We start from the raw sequence: 16,408 nt of genomic DNA, 5'->3' as shown, positions 1-16,408 counted from the left end.
ATATGGATAATAGCTAATTTTCCCATTATAAAATAAAACATTAGCCAGCCAGCATAAAGTATAAAAACCTTTCTGCTTACCCCTGCATCATGAAGGGCATCCTCGTCAGCATATTCCAGGTCCATGTCCTCTGATGCCAGCAAAAATACATGAAAAAATACAATCTAATGGCCCCTAACCCCTTAATCACTTTTGTGTGGGACCTGAGACACTATAGCAGCATTTAAATTTACCCTATACAGATTTACCCATCTTTAGGGTTCTCTGCCTCGGCCATCTCCTTACATAACCTCTGCTGTTCTATATTCATCAAGGAAGTAAGAGGTGCGACCAATCAGAGCATGGTAATTCCCTCCCGCTAGCCAATAGAATCAGGGGCACGTCTCTTGGCTGACGTCAGAGGAGGAGGCAAGTCAAGCCGGCTCAAAAAGTCGGATGGGTGGGAAATATGAATTAGCCTATGGGAAATGTACCTATGAGCTGCATTTTCCCCCAGCTAACTCATTGCCACCTGCTTGGCAGGCTCCACTAGGTCTGGCAGACTCAAAAGATGTCCTACAGGGTGCCCTGTGTTCTCCAGACCTGGCAAAGCGCCCTTCCTCACCCACCGAATGGGCTTCTGACCTCTGGACATCCTCTCTCCTTTGAACTACGGACTCTATGCAGGCATACCGGCGCCTATGTAGATGCCCGGGCTGACTGCATAGATACTTATACATACGGTATAAAACATTATAAAACATACTTTAATAAAGTATAGACCTTGGGGAACCTAATACCTGTGAGGGAAATGGATATGAGATATGTGGGCTCAAAACCAGGAGTCTGGGAGACACTGGGTAGCCTCGGTGTAACTCACCCTGCGTACCCGCAAATCATGCCTGCACGCCGGGGAGAATTAGGGGGCTACCGGTAACTTTGTCCCCCGAACTCCTGCAAATAAAATAACTGTATTTCCACCCAAATATCCCACCTAAAACTTACACTCTTGAAGTTTTATGTTTCTGGGGCAAGGTGAACCGGCAACCCCCTACTTTCACAACTATCACTACAGCATACAGAGTTAGTGTGTGTGTGTGTGTGTGTGTGTGTGTGTGTGTGTGTGTATGTATGTATATATATATATATATATATATATATATATATACCAAGAAAAAGAAGATAACCTCGCATCCACTCTAGTGGTATAGGTGGTCACTGTCATGGGAGAGGTGGTTTGGCCCGGTATTAAAGGGGTTACACCCCATTTGGCCACCCCCTGCTCTCACTTGGGAAGCAAGGGGTTAACTGTACTGCGGTCCAGTAATGTGTATTTACCCTGCTTCAGAATCCAAATGTATATTCCCCTGTAAAAATGTATTGTTTCTGTTCCAGTGTTTGCACCAACACACACACTGGGATTGATGCGGGAGGGAAAAGGTTAAGGTTAACTTAGTTTTTATAGCCCTTTGTTCCAGGTTCCTGCCTTTTTAGGCTCCATTTTGCAGCCTTCCATAGGTTGCCATTGCAGCTCCATGCATTCCAATGGCAGATCTGGCAGTTTTGGGCCTGTTTCCAGTGAAGACCAGCAGGTGGCGTCTGAGAGGAGGAGCGGCGGTTTCCCATTGTAAGTCAATTGGGCCATTGACTTCAATGGGGATTCCTCTACGCCGACCTACAGGAACAGGTTGACAGCCATCCAAACCGCAGACCGCAAGAGCGGACACAATGTCTTTGAAAAGAGCTTTATCACCGAGTTCAAGTTCACCGACAATTGGCGTGGGAACCTTAGGTTCTAGGGCACCTAGGAATAAAATTATTTTTGCCCCTAGCTCCTAGGCCTCCCCACACTCTACCACCACCGGGTCCGAGAATCCAGGACCCCCGTATAGGGTCGAGCTCAAAAAGAGGGTCGAGCCATTAACTCGGAGCGGAGGTCTCATTGAATCTAATGGCGGCGCTCACCCATGCATTTCCTATGGTGGCGCCGCCCATTGATTCCAATGGGAGAAAGCCGCGTGGCGTTAAAACGGCTAAGTCCGAAACTGTAAAAAGTGTAAGTCCATATCTCCGGTTCTGGGAGGACCAGAGGGCTGGGATTGGGGTCGCATGTTGCCACGGTTCCGGCATGAATGCATGGCCACTTCCAACCCTCTCCGACCAACCAGACGGAGTGTGGGCAACTGAAAAGATTGGTGGTTTTCCCCATAGACTACAATGGCGGAGTTTCCCCATTGAAAGTCTATGGCGGCGGAACCCATTTACTTCAACGGCAAAGTTGCTCCATTAAAAGCCTATGGCGGCGGAGCTCGTTGATTTCAATGGGAACACAGTGAAAAGCAGAGATTCATTTTAAAGTGGAGAATCCTGTATTAAATTAAAAAGTGTTTTAAACTGCATTTGTGTATCTCCGGTTCTGGGGGTCGCAGAGAGCTGAAACTTGGCCACCCTGGAGAATCCCCTCCGGCATGAGAGATTGGCAAGTATCAGCCCACTGGGCCCAGCAGAACAGATTATTTTAATATGTGAAGGTATTAAACTATGAATTGTATTTTGGGTCTGGTATGAAAACTCAGAGTGTATGAATTGTTCAGTGTGTAACAGTCTTACTACCGGGGACGTATTTTGTCATCCACAAAGTGGTAAAAAAATCACTATTCATAATCGTATTACATGTAGATCTACATTTGTGGTGTATATTATCAGGTGCCCGTGTGGTCTTGTCTATGTAGGCAAGACTACACGCATGGTTAAAGTGAGATACATTGAACACAAAAGTGTGATACGTAAGGGTACGGACCCTACTGTACTGGTACAGCACTGTGTTGAACACAGACACAATGTGTCATCCCTCAGAGTGATGGGGATTGAACACATAGCACCAAGACAAGGATACCCTGATAGAGAAACCCTTTTACTGAGGCGTGAGGCTTATTGGATCCACACACTGCAGACAAGTAATGGCAGGGGTCTTAATGAACAACAACATTTCAAATGCTTTCTCAACAGGAGGTAGCAGAAGGACTCTGTAAGGCTCTGTGCGTCTCGCCGTGGACCCCTGCGACCCATTATATACATTATGCTCCTCTAAGGATTGCTGTATATGCATTTATCTATATGTATCATGTATCCTTTCAGGTTCTAATTCTATATGTAATGCTGCTAGCATAAATACAGCCTCCACCATTTTTTATACACTGCATTAGATGACACTGTGGTTATACTATTAGTTTGTACACTTTATTTGATTATTTTATTTAATAAAACTGTAGTCACATTACACTTGATTGTTTATGTAAGGGCTCTCACCCCAGCACGATCATTCAGTCCTCCTTGGGCATCAGGCTGTCTTTTTTCCACTCCAGGGCAGGTCTGATGCCTGAGGCCCGCCCCCCCTCCTCCCCCGTGAGGGCGTGATGACGTCACCAGGGGAGCCTCTGCTGCCAGTGAGGGGGCGGCTCCCTGAGTTTCCAGCTTCCTGCAGGACAGCCATCTTAGCCTGTTACAGGCATTGGGGAGGCTGTCTCCTCCTCCCCTGGTGGTGCATGACGTCATCACGCTGCGTCGCGCTGGCGCCCTGACGTCACGATGGGGGCGTTGACATCCAGGAGCAAGGCAGCAGTGATCGTGGGGGGGTGAGTACCCATTTGTGTATATATTGTGGTATGTTTAACATGTTCTGTAGCCCTCTCCTTGATAAAGGCAATCTATTTGCCGAAACGTTGGACCTTTGGTGGCACAATAAACTGCACCTTTAGTAAGACCGTGTGCCTGCTTCCATTCCTTTGCTCATGAAAACTCAGAGCCCATATGCTATGTTAATGATCCGGATAGCAGACAAATGGTCGATCATAAAACTCCTGATCAAAGACTCCCCTACCCTGCTTGTGTATGCAAGCACAACAGTATGCAGGACATGGGTACTTGAGATTAAGTGTTGTAATTCACACCTTGGACAAAGGGTGTCCTGGCCAAGCTAGACTTGAAGACGCCAGGCTTGTGGGAGGGGGACTGAGAAAATAAGCCCCCTGTTTAGAATATTACCCGCCCAGTGGGCAGGTATTACGGTGCCCTCAGGTGAGATGGCAAGGAGAGATTGGGTGCAGGTAATTGTTCTCCAATGGCCTGCACTCAATAATAAGGTATAGGCTGAAAATTGCATATAAACCAGTGTCCAGCCTATACTCAGTGTTCGTGTTTTCGTGACTTCAAGTTTACCAACTATTTGATGCCTGACGAATTGCTAATCCTGTTTCCCGATTATTTCATCACCCCCATTCCAACCCTATGTAAGTGTATATTTTGCCTGTTATTTGTATATCTTGTGTGTTCACCTTCTTTAAGGAATAAACTTTAATTTATCATATCTAAGTCGTGTTCGATTCAACCCATAGATATTTTTGGTGTGTATTACTATAGCCTCTCACAAGTTCCCGTGACAGTCACCATAAGCCAGTATATAATGGAATAATTACCGTAACCGGCGGTGCTCACGGGCCAGTAATATTAGTACAACAGGAAGAGAAAAGAAACCCGCTTCAGAGCACTCAGGTATACCGTAATCAAGATAACATTTTATTAATTGACACAAAGAACATTAAAAAAAAACAGTGCAAGATAATTAAAATATGGCAAGGACCCCTGACACGGGCGCTACCCAGAAAAACACTGATGTATAAAAGCCATAGAGGGACATGTACTCAGCTCACATCGAAATGGACAGCATACCAATATAAAGCCATTCCTAACCCCCTATAAAACATATGTTCCTCATGATTGCCAATTACAGACAAACACATTATAATAGGGGATAAGCACAAGGTTATTCTGTCAAGGGGAAGTCCGACATCATAAACATGATGTCACTGTGTAGGTGACAGCAGTCACTGTGTAGGTGTTAACAGATCCAGATCTTCTAAGGGGGGCCAAATGTGTTCATGGTTGCAATCATGAGGAGCACATGTTTTATAGGGGGTTAGAAATGGCTTTATATTTGTATGCTGTCCATTTAGATGTGAGCTGCGTACATGTCACTCTATGACTTTTAGAGCACTCCGGCTGCCGTTATAGAGTATAACTACACTTCACAAGTGTAAATATACTGCGCATGCGCACTAGTATGCATAGCGCGAAAGCGGAAGTAAATCCCATTATCATGCGTCTCACGCTGACACGCGGAAGTATCTATCCCCCTCCTGTAGCCCCGATGGAACACAGCTGTTTTTCTTCTTCATGGTGCGAAATCCTCCCTTTTTAAACAGCCCCCTGCCCTAGCTTCCTCACCACTCCAAGTTTAAGTCTCTGGACGAAACGCGTAGGAGTGGGAGCACTAGGCAGGACCCCTGGATGATTCTCCAATCGGAGTACACGTAATTATGCTACCTTACACTGCTGTTGTTATTTCATTGGAATATCTTCACCTCTGAGCCATCTTTCAGTGAGCTAGCTACTGGACTCTGCAATTGGCTAAGCTGTGTTTATTATACACTTCTTATGTGACTAACTGCCTTGTGTGATCCTCAGAGCTTGAGAGTATCACTAACCAACAGGTTATCATCATTTGTGGGTATTGTTTGTAACTTGCCCTTACAGGCTTTATATTGATGCTTGATGTGGAAGATTTATTTACTGGGCAATTAGTCAATGTATATGCGGAGTTTTCTACGTACATGTATTCTAACACCTTGGTATCTGTTACTTTGCATTTTCTGATTTAGGGCTATTCAAGCTATACTAGCCAGAGAATTACTCCACTGGATTTAGGTGATTCCTTCATTGCTCACACTAGGTATTGGTGACTATAGTGTTAGTTCACCTTTTCCATATACATCAGTTTATTTCTGGGTAGCGCTCGTGTCAGGGGTCCTTGCCATATTTTAATTATCTTGCACTGGTTTTTTTAATGTTCTTTGTGTCAATTAATAAAATGTTATCTTATCTTATATTATCTTGATTACGGTATACCTGAGTGCTCTAAAGCGGGTTTCTTTTCTCTTCCTGTTATAATATATATATATATATATATATATATACTCATAAAATTTCGATCTCTGTTTAGGCCACTGCTAAGTGTCCCGAACAGTTGCATTGCTTAGCAGTGGCCTAAACAGAGATCGAAATTTTATGAGTCATTACTGACATTAGCGAACTCTCTTCCCATGAGCGCTAAAGGCCATGTATGTACATACTGTGCTATATGTATGCACACACAGCTGTCTCTCACACATACCAATACTCCTTATTTTTCCATCCCTATACACCAATAGGGACCACATAGTATCCACACACACTTTTAGTTGTGCTACAAACTCTCACATTTCCACACCCACCCACACCATTTATATCCCCTCTCACTCCACACACACCTTGTGTAGAGCACTGTTTATACTGTGGGCTCTCCATTCATTTTTATTCACACTGATACACATACACACTCTTTCTTCACTTGCTTTCAGTTACCCTTTGACACCTCCAGCCATAAATCTCATCCACACCGGGGGAAGGACCAGCACAGATAACATTCCAAGAGACACTGTTTTTAAGTAATCCTTGCTTCATTCATTGTAACATCGCCGGAAGAAGAGATCAGTGTATCTCGAAAGCTCGCACAAATAAAAGCATTTCGTTAGCCACAGAACGGTATCATCTATTTATTTTTTGATTATTGAAGCTCGGCTAACACGGTACTGATACCTCTACATGTGTATATATATATATATATATATATATATATATATATATATATATATATATATACACATGTAGAGGTATCAGTACCGTGTTAGCCGAGCTTCAATAATCAAAAAATAAATAGATGATACCGTTCTGTGGCTAACGAAATGCTTTTATTTGTATATATATATATATATATATATACAGTCCTCGACAAATGCGAGTGATCGCATTTGGACCGCTGGCGATTCACTTACTGGCGACGGATGCAGCGTTCTCCAGGTATTCTTCAACAGGTTTTGCCTTCCCCTCCAGCTCCTGTCAACGGTACGTGGCATCTGATGTCACGCTGCAAGCCACCCTGCAGCATGACCCGGAGAGGGGAGAGAGGAGGGGAGGGAGGTGCGTGATATAAGTGTGTGTGTATGTATGTATGTAAATATAAATTTATAAAGCATCCACAGTGTAGCGCTTTAAAATTTAATATTTACATACACACGCACACACTCTCTTACATCCCTAACATTCAGGGACACCTCAAGTCATAAATCGCATACTGCACAGGGGGGAGGGATAGGTTTCAGTCACAGATAACATTCCAAGCTGCACGGTTTTTAAGTGTAACCTTTTTTTCTTTATCCATTGTAACACCGCCGGAAGAAGAGATCAGTGAATCTCGAAAGCTCGCACAGCTTAGCCACAAAACGGTATCATCTATTCGATTTTTGATATATATATATATATATATATATATATATATATATATATATATGCAAATATAACTGTATGCTCATCTGCATGTCTTAGGCAGGTCTGCAACCCCGCCTTTCCCCATTATCACCCAGCATACAGCACTTCCACTGCAGCAAGGGATTCTGTATAAGTATATATATATAGCAAATACAAAGATCACTTGTGAGCACATTCACATGTCTTAGACAGGTCTGCAACCCCGCCTTTCACCATTTTCCCTAGCATACAGTGCTTCCACTCCAGCAAGGTAATCTGGGAAATAACATGGCAAATGAGCACACCGTGTCACCTTTTGCCTGAAAACCATTTTTACATGGAACCCTTATAAGCTAATGCTCGCTGTTAACACAGCTTTTACGCACAGCATGGGATTATATGCAAAGCCAGAGAAACTACTCACAGGTAGCTGTTTTGACCTTGATGGGTCTCATCAGTGTGAGGTTGTTTGTACTGGCATTGCAATTATCAAGGCTGTAGGATTTACCATACACATTTTAAGTTATGGTGGGTGAAAAAGGCAACAAGAAACCATCACGTATAGCATATAGCAAATAAAAAGATCACTTGTGAGTACATTCCCATTTCATATCTGAAGCAAAATCTATGAATAGTACAGTTCATTTTATTTCCCCCAGGCAAAGTAAGTTTTTTCCATAGTCCAAAAAGTGAATGCATTTTTCTATCACACCTTGATTGATAGGATCAGAATGTTGCTTTTCAGGTATACTTCACAGGTATCATACAACTACAGGCTACTGTATCTCCTTTAATATGAATATAATAGTACAAATAACCAAAGAGTTTCAAAGATAATTGTCATGGAATAGTCTGGAAAGTTTTAAAATCTTTATATTTTACAATATTGTTTGGATTCAGATGTGCAAATCATTTACTGGTGTTTACTGAATGCACATCAGATGCATGTTGCTATTTCACCATCAGCAAAATGTACCTAAAAATGTTATTTAAGGAACTAGGGTTTTCTATTTTGGTCCAAATTTTGCCAAAACATAGAGGAAAAACAGCTTTTAGTTTCAGGAGTAAAAATTCATTAATTGTATGTACAAAATTAGTCACACATTAACCTTTTTGTTGCTGACAAAATTGGGGGAAAGTTCAAAAGTTCACTCAGTATTAGGAAAAGCTGAATGAAACCTGACAAAGTACAGTATAGAACCCTGAGTAAGTAAACATTAGACACTGAAGACACAACTAAATGTGCTTCTAGCCTTCAGGTGAAGCCAATACATAATTTCTAAATGAACCTGTTTTCAAAGGTTCTGTCTAATCTTGATCATCATATCTTGGCCAGGAAGCATTCCTGCCAGTGGGGAGTAAATAAGGAAGATTTTTTAAAATCTTGTATTCAACTACATTGGATTTAACAATGTTTTAGCAGGGAGAAAGTAAATAAATTATACATTTGGTGGCTATATTTTAGGTAACCTAACTGATCTGATCTACTGATAAACAGAGACTTTGAAAGCATGTTGAAGAGCTAAGAACATCTCTAAGTTCAATTAATTTAGCACTGAGGTGATAGCAAGGTTGATAAACATTAAGATCGGTCAAAAAGTGAACCCATTGATACCTTTAAGATATTCAGGGCCATATTTACTAAGCTGTGTTACACCATAAGACACCTTCCGTCACGCTTAGTAAATATGACCCTATAACAGGGAATTAACCCTGTCTCAATGAGGCTGCAATAGAAAGCCCCAGTGGTCTGAGGAATCCAGCAGGTAGCTGGTTAATTGCAGCTAAAAACAATGAACCTGTCTCCACTTGTTAATCAGACAAGTTTAAAAGCCTCCTGCTGCGAACAAACAAGGAGATTCTTGAGCACACAAGATTACTGTGTGCTGATTGCAAGACACTAGGGTAACAGACCTTTCTTCCAGGTGGCAGCAAACCGAGGACCGACCAAAAGGCTGGTGGCCCTCAACGAATACCTACCAAGAACCAGAGACTGACTTGAAGGGCCACTGCTTTGAGGTACCTTTTGAGACTTTGGAGTGATAGGCTGGTAAGGAAGGGGCTTTTCCTCCCAGTTTTGCAGATAGGGACTGGGGAAATAAGTAAGCCCTTACAAGGGATAGGTGTCTGTTTCTTTTGTATATTTTTGTTTACTGTGCATTGTTGAAAGGGACAGGCTAAATTAAGCCATGTCTTACTTTCCCAAAACTGCCCCCTTGTGTGTACGTCTGCACTTGTCTCTTACAGACCCCTTACAGCCTATTCACATGAATATGGTGCCTTATGTAGTAACTCTACCTAGCATATATGGGCCATAAGGTGCCTTCAAGTCTGAAAGGTGTGTTATCGTTCAGCATTTCTTAGTGAATATGGCCCATAATCTATTTTTAAAGCAGCAATCACAGATGCTATGTGTGTACTGTATATATATTTTTTTACATGGTTGTAACTGGGGGTCCTCCAGAGCTGAACCACTCTATTTTCAGTTTTTATGGCCCTTTGGTTGCCAAGATACGTACAGTTTTAACTGACAGTCTTCTACCCTGATCCCCGGAAAACAAAATGGCCACAAATCACCACCGAAATAGAAAGCCGCAACGGAATAGGGCTCCCAATGACCTTCAGTTTCAATTATGTTAAAAATTCACATACATTTTGAGCAAATTTGCTGCTTTAAATTGACACACATTTTTTCTGTCTGCACTGCCTAAATGTCACATATTGCTGCTTATACAGTAAATTGCCTCTTTATTTGGGACAGGTTTAATCTCAATAAGTCCCCTTTACAGCTTTTGAAATTAAAAGTCCAGCTTTGAGGATCTCTGCATTGTACCCGAGTATATTTGTATACTGTAATGATATAATCCCTTAACTGCCCTTTTCGATGCATTGGAATCATTACTACAGTACTATTAGATTACCGGGATTAGAACAAGAAACAATATCTGCAAGAAAATGACATTACATAAAATTCTTATATGCAACGGTATGCATGCAAATCTCTAATTTAATTGTTTTTACATAACTCCTGCACATTACTATAACTCTTTCAGTAGATGTTCTCTCACAACATACTAATGTGTAAATACTAATATCCACCCTCAGAGGGCCACACCTATATTGTGTATTCAAAACTGAATCAACAATGTTATGCTCAACCAAGTAAGCAAATACGCAGTTAACTCTGAAATACAGCAACGCCTCTTTACACTGGATCACATGTTTGCTGATAAGTCATGTATTTGTAAGACTATGCAATAACGTTATCTTTTCCTCAAATATTTACATACAGTAACATGTATTCTTAGCAAGAATAATCCTTATACAGTACCTGCACTGGTCATTCCAACAAGCTGCAAAAATGTGATCTAGTTCAAGGCTCTACTGTACTTCAATAGGCTGTGAAAACATGTCCCCTTGTGTTAGTCTTGCTAACTATTCAACTCCATTCAAGGGGACATCTACTGTAACTTGGCCTTAAACTGTTTTATGGCAGTACTATGGGATTGGAGCTGATAACTTTGTATGGGTGAGATATTTTAAAACATACTAAATAAGGATTTAAGAAGAAAAAAGGCACGTCAAAAAATGTCAAATAATACAGAACTTGACAACTGGAAGCATCAATAAGCAAAGAAGACTATTTGATATGAAGCAGTTCTATCATATTAATGGATATACAGTAAGTGAAAAATTAAATTTTTCCGTGGTGCCCTCCCACATTTTCCTGAAAATTTCCCAAAAATCATATGTACAGAGTAGCAAGACTTACAGTACACTCCGTGTGACAGCAAGAAGGTGCAAGATGACAACCGCGTGAACACTTTGTTGTCCATGGCTCGACTACGGTCAGCCGGAATAATTCTAATTATGTTTGTGCCGTTCAGTACATGTGGCCGTCAGGTGGTGAATGGAATATCTTTGCCTATGATACTCAGTAGTCATAAGGGGGCCATGGGGGAGCCACAGATTGCAAATAAATGCGGGGGATTTACACTTGTTTTGCAGCACCAAGAACAGTAAATCAGGCTACATCTGTAGTTCGAAGTTAGATGATCATTTCCTTTACACACTCTAATTAATTAATTTAACTAAATAATAAAAATCCCATTGTTTGGCTACAAGTTCAAGTCATGTTTTCAGATGACTCTAAATAAATGGCTACAATTAAATATCAGAAAACAAAAAAATTAGATTCTACTTGGTGCAAAAATGCAATAACAAATAAATGGCAGTGGTTATGCTTTGATTTGATGAACTAACAAGTCAATGATACACTAATGACTGGTAAATGCTTCAATTATTTATTTTACTGGTGGCACCAAATTCAACAAAGTAAAAAAAAAAAAAAAGACGAATGACTGTTAACACAAAATAACATTTTATTTAGCGTATTAACATGTGGAAGCAAAAAACAGTTCTTTTGATTTATTAAACGTAATGCTGATTGTCTGCAGCTATCAGCCCGGGTAATGTCAAGGGTCTAAACATAGTTTGTTTGCAAGCTCAGTGTGTGATTTAAAAAAATCATGTTACCAATATTTGGTCCACCAATTTGAAAATCCTGGTAAATATTGATGTAATATAATGCTTGCAGGTCCTCTTAAATATGACCAATATTGTAAAGGTTCTCAGCCAATATTGCTAGAACTGGAATTGTGGCAACATTTTTATACAGATTTAGCCATGAAGTCAGAAAAGCTGCGGTTCCGGAGACAATGTCTATGGTGACAGTGGTGCGGGGGGGGTCCATGCTTCTGGGTAGAACCCCCCCACAGTTTTAATCCCCTGTTGCAGGGCAGCCACGTGACCCTGTGCAAGTGTGACATTAAGTCTGGCTACATTTGTTCCCGTGATGCATTAACTAGCCCTTAAGTAAAGCAGTACTTTAATTATTAGTGATATAGCAACACTAGCTGTTCACACCACCGAAGGAAACCGCAGAATCCTGACTGTGGCATCCCGCAGCAGTGGGAAATCTTTCCGTTGAGGTTCAATTCCAAAGAACTGATCACACGCCCTGCAGGCAGCAGCGGCTTTTACTGACGCCGGAGTAGCAGCATGTATCTTTTTATTCCACGGCTCCGGGGATGGTAAGTATCGAATATATATGTATATCGTCCTTGCAAAATCAGCCCAAACAACTGCATCAGACTATATAGAATTAGAATTAGTCTTTTGGACCTGAGTCAGAAAAGTTTTAAAACAGTCATTTTATTTTTATTACAGGATTGAAGGAGGGGTTCCCCGGAGGTAAACTGTGTTAATTTCTACTCTGGGGAACCTTTGCATAATGCATCATTGCATACCATAGGGATTAATGAAGCCTCATATAACTGTATGCTGAACATGACTGGAATAGACCGTTGCTTGTGCTTTTTTGTGATTACACTGTGGAATATCTAAGGCCGTGATAATAGTAGGTGCTGCAGGGCGAGCGACCGCATGATGTCACTCGCGCGTGAAACGTGCACTGTATGCAGGAGACATCGGGAGGCAACACGGAGGCATGACCCGTGATGTCACGCGAGCGGTTCACCATCATTTGCTGAACCGCTTCACATGACTCTGAGACAAATTCATTCTCCAGAATTTTGCCTCTCCGTTGCGTCTTTGCGCTGTCGCGAGCACTATGTGCCCCTTCACGGAATTCAGGTATTTGTTTTGGCGGCCACTATAATTGCAGCCTCATACTGTGTGCGATGGTGCTTGCGCTCATGCACATACACGCACGGCAAACACAAATTGCAGTATCCCGTAGAGGCCGCTCCTACTGCATGCATGACAGAGCGTGATGGCGCGGCCGCGTTTTGAAAAGTAAAATAAGTGTATTTAAGTGGTCACTGCATCACGGCTGCGTCACGCGAGTGGTTCAGCCAATCATGGCTAACCCGTTCCGTGATGTCAGCCATGCCTTCACCACGCCCCCCATCGCCTGAAACACTATAAGCAGAGATCGCTTGAGCGTCTGGCGCACGCAACATCATGCGTGCATGTGCTCAAGCACACAATATGATCTCAGTTTAACATCTGAACCTTCACTTTACAGTACTTGTTTTGATTGATATACAGTACTGTACAGATACGCCACTCAATGTTGTGTGTAACCCAACCCCTCATAGGTGTGGTTATACAAATGTAGCCAGCATGTAATTTTGGAATTAGAATTGGATGAGAGGTAAACAGAATGTTACAGGACCAAAGGATGACATTTTCTATCAACATAACCCTTTGGGTTTTCAGAATGCTAGCTAAATTTAAACATTAACTTATAAAATGGAGACAAAATTATGACGACTATTGTGATCAAAGGGGTATAGTGACATAAATTACAGGGAGAAAAGCCCTGGTACCATAGAAATACAAAAGTCTTATTTATTTATTTGTACTGTACTTATGTAACTTGGCAGCAATGTAAATCTTATACAGTACAGCATGATACAAAAAACTCACAGTAAGGAGGATGGACACTTTTCTATGGCAATAATGAAATGTTCTAATGTGTGTGACATTGTTAACATTCCCTGTAACCAATCATTTTGATTTCACCTATAGGAAGCAACCCAGCTATGCCTTATGCAATGACAAATGAAGGGCATGTATAGATCCAGCCCCCGGTATCCGATCACTTGCCTTGGAAAATCTGGGGCAATCTCCCAATAAACTGCAACATTTCTGTGAGATTTTTGCAGCCAGACTAATGGCCCATCAGGTTAACACAGCAGGGGTCCCTGCAGTCCAATTGAAACTGAATAGGACTGCAGGAACCCCTGCTGTGTTAATCCGATGGGCCATTAGTCTGGCAGCAGAATCTCACAGAAAAGATGATGCATTTACTGTGAGATGCCTTCGTTTTTACCCAGGCAAGTGATCGGATACTGATGGCTGCATCTGTACTTTATGTTAAAGTACACTAATCGATCACATAATCTGGTAAAATTGAGCGGTTCAGCTAATGAATATACAATAGTAACATAATTACTAAAGCTTAAATTATTAGGTATACTGTACTGTGTGATCATATTATTACATATTATTTGTAGGTGTAAATTTACCTGTTTTTCTACAGGATTAAGCATTAGATAAACTAATGAGATGACGTGTCCTGTAGAATTAAAACTACAGAATAAGCCTACAGTGGGACATGGCAAATGTATTGTATGTGTAAATATATAAATACAGTACTATACTATAGCGATGTTGTTTGTTGACAGTTTACTTGGTGACATAATATTATACCCCGAACAAATGTTTAGGATGTTACAAATGTGTAGAACCAATACTTCAAGTCATATTACTTCTGAAGACTTTTACAACCACATTGCCAGAACAAAACATTATCGAAGGTTTGGTTACAGTACCTTCAGTGATAAAGGGGCTACAAATTATATTAATTTATATCAAAGTAACCTACCCCTGCAGACATAGTACAGCACCATTAAAGATTATTGAGGAATGTCACAAAAATGTGGGATTCATGTTCCATTTATTGGAAGGTTATTCTGTTTTTAAATCAATTAAATGTTTGAGTAAAAAGTGATTGTTAAGAAGAAAATGTTAAGTTTATAGAAAGACATTATTTTGTGGAAAGAGCAAAGGCCTTAAAGCCTTCTGTATGTATTTAACTACATTCTTGAATGCACAGGCTATGGGGTACGAATAGGACAAAAAATTGAAGTAAAATAGGTATGTAGAGGCAGGTAGCATAGAATTATGGTTGCAGACTTTCAGTGAATGAGAATTGGGAAACTTAGTAACAAACCAGTTAAACTTCTCACCTTGGGTCTTTTCCACACAAAAGGGACAGACGGCTTCTCGCTGTAGAAAAGGGACGAGTCATTTGCAGGAAAGTCAATGTCTTCAAACAGAGTCCCCTGTCTTAGACACTGTTGTTTGAGCTCATCATAACTTTTCCCAGATGAGTGAATACTACGAGATGTTTCAGGAACACTGGGTTCCTTCTGTTTTGAGTCTTGATAGATGTAAGGCATCCTTTTCTGCCACTAAAGCAGTTTGTTTATCACTGTGCTGTATCCAGCTGCAAGAGCAGAATGTGTGAAAGCAAAATGCAAAATAATCAGGGTTACAAACGCACACAAAGGGATGTCATAGGAGTCTGACAACTTGAAGGAGAAACAGCTGAACAACTTGACTTGTTCACGGCAGGGTGATTAAAACAAACACTCCAAAAATGTGTGCCCCTCCTCTAGTTTCCACCTGTTAAAATTAACGGTGACCTACCTCCCTGTCAATGTTAAATAAAAGAAGCAGGAAACGCCCTGAGAGCAAATAGTAATAAGGACGTACATTCGATTTTCAGGTTTTAGATGCTAAAGAGAAATTGAACAGGTGTAAGAGAGGAAAGAAGTGAGAGGTGATATATATTTTTTCTTACCAAACAGAGTATCACAGCTTCCATTAGATTCAATGGCAGTGATGGCTCAGAATATCACAACATACTGTAACACACCAGAGGGAGCAATGAATTCTGCTACCTCTGTATAATAACTGAACCAATGATGAAGAAAAAACATTGAAAATCCGCCAAGTTGTTGTTTTTTTGCTTATTTACATTTTGCTTTTCATATGTATATTATTAGGAATTATACCGTAATATTTTGTAATACTATTTATTATTACATTCCCTAAATATATTGGTATTTACAGTGCTTGACAAATCACCCAAAAATCTACTCGCCGAACCAAAAAAATCTACTCGCCCCCAACCCTGCCCCTAGTCCGCCCCCGCTTTAAAAAAAATACATAAATAAAATAAATTGAATAAATTCCTAGTAAGAACATTCGTTTTTGAATAGGTTTATTTATTGTATTACATTATACTACAATTAGTCCGTGTGTGTGTGTGTGTGTCAGATCTAGAAAAAAAAGCCAGATGTGAATGACTAGTTTCCTGAACCCCTTAACCAGTTTCTGGACGCCCCCGCTTCAAATATTTAAAGCAGCAATCCCGGATGGGATCTTACCTGATCCGCAGTCCCTCAATGTCCAGGTACCCTCATTCCCACAA

At 41.0% G+C, this 16,408-nt stretch overlaps 1 protein-coding gene across 1 annotated transcript in view; it reads right to left on the bottom strand.

Annotated features, from left to right (window-relative positions):
• Positions 1-15,568, bottom strand: part of CAPN9 (calpain 9) — a 118,693-nt gene extending 103,125 nt beyond the window's left edge. The window contains exon 1 of the mRNA XM_075596880.1: positions 15,159-15,568. Coding sequence (XP_075452995.1) covers positions 15,159-15,371 — 213 coding nt within the window. The 5' untranslated portion in view covers positions 15,372-15,568. The remainder of the gene's footprint in view (positions 1-15,158) is intronic.
• Positions 15,569-16,408: the final 840 nt, after the last annotated feature.

Source organism: Ascaphus truei, chromosome 4, assembly GCF_040206685.1.
Source record: "Ascaphus truei isolate aAscTru1 chromosome 4, aAscTru1.hap1, whole genome shotgun sequence".
NCBI lineage: Eukaryota > Metazoa > Chordata > Amphibia > Anura > Ascaphidae > Ascaphus > Ascaphus truei.
This window is presented reverse-complemented; position numbering and strand designations above follow the sequence as displayed.